A 5,912-nucleotide genomic window follows, 5' to 3' on the forward strand; every position below is an offset into this window, starting at 1 on the left:
GTGTGTGTGAGTGTGTGAGTGACAGGTCCCACTCGTGTGTGTGTGTATGTGTGTGGGTGTGATGGACATGAGATGAGAGTGAGAATGACACCACACACACACACACACACTACATTAAGAGACTGAAGCCTTTGTGGGGCCTTCCCTGGAAGGTCACGACCCCAAGAGCAATCTGTCAATCCAGTGGCACTGAGGATGAACAATCCCTTACACACACACACACACACACACACACACACACAGCTGTGTCACATTCACAGGTCTGTGCTTAGGATGTCTGTGTCTGTGTGTATGAGAGGATAAGTAGTGTAGCTTGTTGCCATGTGTGTGCATTTAACCTCTGCGTGTGTGTGTGTGTGTGTGTGTGTGTGTGTGTGTGTGTGTGTGTGTGATATTAGTGGTAATGGTCCAAGACTGAGGAGACAGTGGATTGGAGGGCCTAGTCTTTCTAGCATGCGTCTGAGTGAGCGAGATAGTGAGTGTGTATATGAGAATTTGTATGTGTGTGTGTGTTCTTCACCTTTAGTTCTGGCCTGTTCTAGTTCTGTGTGGGTTCCTGAACTGGTTCTGTAGCTCTGGCCTGTTCTGGTTGCATTCCCGTGTTCCTAAACTGGAACCCGGCACTGGTGCCGTGCATTGCTGGTTCCTCGTGCCAGTTGCCCTGGTCCTGTCGGGCCTGTGGGTTTGGATCTCCTGCTGCAGGACACAGGTGTGGATCTGCTAGCCAGTGCACTAGCTGTAGCTGTTAGCTCAGATCTCCTGGTGACCCGGGTCAGTGACCGGTTCTGATGGTTCTATTTGTTCTGATGGTTCTGTCTGTTAGCCCCGGTGGTCCAGGTCAGCTAGCAGGTACATTCCAGTTGAGTTCCTCCGGTTTGAGGTTCTACTCCTGGTACGTTCCAGTTGAGTTCTCCGGTTTGAGGTTCTACTCCTGATCTCCTGATGTCTGATGTGAGGAAGCGGATTGGTGGATAATATCATCCCTCTGTGGACATGCAGAGAGAATTTTGTGTGTGTGTGTGTGTGTGTGCATGTGTGTGTGTGTGTGTGTGTGTTCAGGAGAGAGGGGTGGAGGGAGAAGGAGAGTGTGTGAGGAAAAGAGTCGGGGGGGGCGTTGGTGTCGAGCGACTGGACAAAAGAACTCATTTAAATGGCAACTAAAGCCTTTCAGCATGGGGAGAATTGACAACATTCTTTTGCATCATTACTCGGCCGTGTGTGTGTGTGTGTGTGTGTGTGTGTGTGTGTTGGAAAGGGGGTAGGGCTGTCATCACCCCTTTTGCTGTTTTTTTCTTTTTTCTTGTATGATGTTTTTTTCCATATTGTTATTTTAACGAGCACCTCCCCACAAACTACATACCCCCCCCACTCTCCCGCCCCCCCCTCTCCTCCCTCTCTCTCCCGCCCCCCCCTCTCTCTCCCTCTCTCTCTCTCTCTCTCTCTCTCTCTCCCTCCCTCTCTCTCTCTCTCCCCCTCTCTCCCCCTCTCCCTCTCTCTCTCTCTCTCTGCGGGTCCTACTGAATGAGTCCCCAGTGTGTCTCTCTCACAGCGACTCTGCTGAGTTCATTAATCTTTCATTGGGAATGTGCTGAAGAGGAATGCCCCCTCTCACCCCCCCCCCCTCATCTCCTTTCCTTCTCCCTCTCTCTCCTCTCCCTCTTCCCCTCTCTCTCTACCCCTTTCTCTCTCCCTCCCTCTCTCTACCCCCTCTCTACCCCTTTCTCTCTCTCTCCCTCTCTCTACCCCTTTCTCTCTCTCTCCCTCTCTCTCTCCCTCCCTCTCTCTACCCCACCCCTCTCTCCCTCTCTCTCTCCCTCCCTCTCTCTACCCCCTCTCCTCTCTCTCTCTCTCCCTCTCTCTCCCCCTCTCTCCCCCTCTCTCTCTCTCTCTCTCTCTCTCTCCCCTCTCTCTCTCTACCCCTCTCTCTCTCTCCCCCTCTCTCCCCCCCCTCTCTCTCTCTCTCTCCCCCCTCTCTCTCTCTCTCCCTCTCTCTACCCCACCCCTCTCTCCCCCTCTCTCTCTCTCCCTCTCCTCTCTCTCTCTCCTCTCTCTCTCTCCCCCTCTCTCTCTCCCTCTCTCCCCCTCTCTCTCTACCCCTCTCCCTCTCTCCTCCCCTCTCTCTCTCTCCCTCTCCTCTCTCTCTCCCCCTCCTCTCTCTCCCCCTCTCTCTCTCCCCCTCTCTCTCTACCCCTCCCTCTCTCCCCCTCTCTCTCTCTCCCTCTCTCTCTCTCTCTCTCTCCCTGTCTCCTCTTCCAGGCCCTGATGCCCTGATGAACTCCTCAGTTTATGGCATTCTGAGGTGATCAGTCAGGGACAACAGGCTTTTACTCTCTCAGTGTGCCCCCTGTGTGTGTGTGTGTGTGTTGTGTGTGTGTGTGTGTGTGTGGGGGGGGGGGGGTCACTGCACATTGAAGTTGTTTAAATAATAAGGTTCTGTGAATAGAAGGGGTCCGTGATCAGATGTGTCACTGTGTGTGTTTGTGTAAAATGAGATCAGTCTGTAATCTGGGTGTGTGTTGGCAGGTTTAATCTTCACCAGGCAACAAATTCTAGTGTGCCAGGAGTGTGTTGGGAATAGCTGCTGTTCCCTGCCCTGTGTGTGTGTGTGTGTGCTGGGAATAGTGGCTGTGCCGCACGGTGTGTGTGTGTGTGGGGAATAGGCTGTGGGCTGAAGGCCTTCTGCCTTAATCTCAGTAATTGAAAATGGAGGCCTGCACCACTTAGCTGCAACAAAGAGCAGATTACACAGCTAAAACCAATTTGGCAAAGACGCACACACACACACACACACACACACACACCCTCCCCCCCCCCCACAGCTCTTTCTAATACCCCCCCCCCCCCCCCCCCCCCAAACAAAACAGAGCCCGAAGGGGGAAGGGTGCTAAAGATAAGGAACGTGTGTGTGTGTGTGTGTGTGTGCGTGCACATGTGTGTGTGTGTGGAGGATAGTACTCAGAGCTGACAGCGTTTGTGCATGTTCAGCTAATTCTTTCTGCCCCAGGATTCATTTCTCTGATTCTAGTGAACGGGTCCTGTTGAATGACCCATCTATGACATACACACATGCACACACACACACACACACACACACACACACACACACACACACACACACACACACACTGCCTGTAGATGATGGTGTGACTTCATGCAGTTTTCTCTGAGGCTCAGCCACATCTCTTAATATCGTAACCTCATGTTTTCTCTCTCTCTCCCTCTCTCTCTGTCTTTCTCTCTATCTCTGTCTCTCTCTCTATCCTCTCTTTCTTTCTCTTTCTCTCTCTCTCTTCTTCAATTCCTCTCTCTTTCCCCTCTTCCGGTTATAGTCGGCAAAAAGATCATTCTGGAATAGAACTTGAAAACTCAACATTCTGATGTCTGATGAGCTAACCAACATTCTGATGCCTTATTACGTGATGAACTCATAATGTATTGGCAATTAAAACTGTTTCTCTCCCTTCCTCTCTCCCTCTCTCTCTCCCTTCCTCCCTCTCTCCCTCTCTCTCTCCCTCTCCCTCTCTCTACCTTCCTCTCTCTCTCTCCCTCTTTCTCTCCCTCTCTCCCTTCCTCTCTCTCTCCCTCTCTCTCCCTCTCTCCCTTCCTCTCTCTCTCTCCCTCTCTCTCTCTCTCCCTTCCTCTCTCCCTTCCTCTCCCTCTCTCTCTCTCTCCCTCTCTCCTCCCAGTCTAATAAGGTCCCAGTGGTCCAGCACCCTCACCATGTGCACCCTCTCACCGCCACTGATCACGTACAGCAATGAGCATTTCACCCCCGGCAACCCACCCCCCCACTTACAGACAGACGTGGACCCCAAAACAGGTGAGAACCACGGCAGGGACACCACCAACACACCACCAACACACCACCAACACACAACACACACCACCAACACACCACCACCAACACACAACACACCACCAACACACCACCCACACACCACCAACACACAACACACCACCAACACACAACACACCACCAACACACCACCCACACACCACCAACACACAACACACCACCCACACACCACCAACACGCAACACAACACCCCACCAACAACACACAACACACCCCCACACACCACCCACACACCACACACACACACCACCAACACACAACACCAACACACACCACCCACACACCACCAACACACCACCAACACACCACACCACGCACCTGCAACACACACCACGCACCAACAACACACACCAACAGGGACACCACGCACCCAGCAGCACAGAGAGGGGGGGGGGGGGGGGTGAATGGAGAGAGGATTGTGTATGTGTCTGTGTGTGTGTGTTACAGAAGTATATGATTTGTAGAAAGATAGGACAGGAGTATGTCTGCTGCAAACTTATGGCCCCTTGTAAAAATAGTTTAAAGCACACACGCACGCACGCACACACACACACACACACACACACACAGTTGTGTGTGGCCAGCGTTGAGCATGTGCCTGCGTCCTGTAGCTCTGTCCATTTAGAGCAGTGATAATGTGCTGTTATTATGGGCTGTTTCTCAACATGCCCTGCAGCTACCCACTCTGCTCACATGGCATTTAGTCTGTGTGTGTGTGTGTGTGTGTGCCGTTTAATGTGGCACTTAATGCTGCTGCTTAATGGCTCCCTCCAGGCTAATTAATTAAGCAGCCTGATTAGAGCGCTGTGCCCTGATGGCAGAGCTCAACCAAACACACTCTCTCTCCACTGTACAGGTATGTGTGTTTAACCACGCACACACACACACGCGCACACACACACACACCTATACTACAATTGCCTCCCAGTTCCATGCAAAAAGTCCCTGCAAAAAACACCTACAGTAAACTTACATGCACACAATACATACATACAAACACAGTTTACATACATACAAACATACATACATGCATACAAGCACAGTTTACATACATAAACAGTTTACATACATACATATATACATACATACATACATTAATTAATGAATTCATACATACATACATACACACATACATACACAGACACATACATACATACATACATACATACATACATACATACATACATACATACAACAACATACATACACAGACACATACATACATACATACATACATACACACACACACATACATACATACATACATACACACAAAACACACATACATACAAAGACACATACATACATACATACATACACACACATACATACTGTACATACACACAAACACACATACATACACACACACATACATACACACACACATACATACATACATACATACATACATACATACATACATACATACACACACACATACAATACATACATACATACATACATACAAAGACACATACATACATACATACATACATACATACATATACACACACACACACACACACACACACACACATACATACTTACACACACACATACATACATACATACATACATACACACACACATACATACATACATACATACATACATACATACATATATACACACACACACATACATACATGCCTACACACACACATACATGAATTACAGGCACAGAGGGAGAGGGGTGTGTATGGAGTTACAGTAATGCTCTCCAGCTCAGTCCTGTGTGTGTGTGTGTGTGTGTCAAGTCAAGTTCAATTTATATAGCGCATTTCATACACAGAGGTCATTCAATGTGTGTAAACATACATGCACACATACATAAATACAAATGGACATACATAGTTTAAATACATACATGCATGCATGCATGCATACATACATACAGACAGACGTACATGCATACATACATATACATGTACATACATCAGTGGCGGACCGTGCGTTCAGTGCTTAGGCTCAATGAGGACGATGTTTTGCCAAAAAATAATAACGGGGGCGTTCCGGGGGGGGGATACCCCCGAAGATTTGTTTTGCATTTCAGCGT

General features: G+C 49.0%; 1 protein-coding gene across 1 annotated transcript in view; it reads left to right on the forward strand.

Moving 5' to 3' along the window:
• Positions 1 to 5,912, forward strand: part of tcf7l2 (transcription factor 7 like 2) — an 85,711-nt gene that overhangs the window by 70,309 nt on the left and 9,490 nt on the right. The window contains 2 exon segments of the mRNA XM_042077877.1: positions 3,687 to 3,737; positions 3,739 to 3,888. Coding sequence (XP_041933811.1) covers positions 3,687 to 3,737; positions 3,739 to 3,888 — 201 coding nt within the window.

The sequence above is a fragment of the Alosa sapidissima genome, chromosome 22 (genome assembly GCF_018492685.1).
Source record: "Alosa sapidissima isolate fAloSap1 chromosome 22, fAloSap1.pri, whole genome shotgun sequence".
In the NCBI taxonomy this organism is placed as follows: Eukaryota; Metazoa; Chordata; class Actinopteri; order Clupeiformes; family Clupeidae; genus Alosa; species Alosa sapidissima.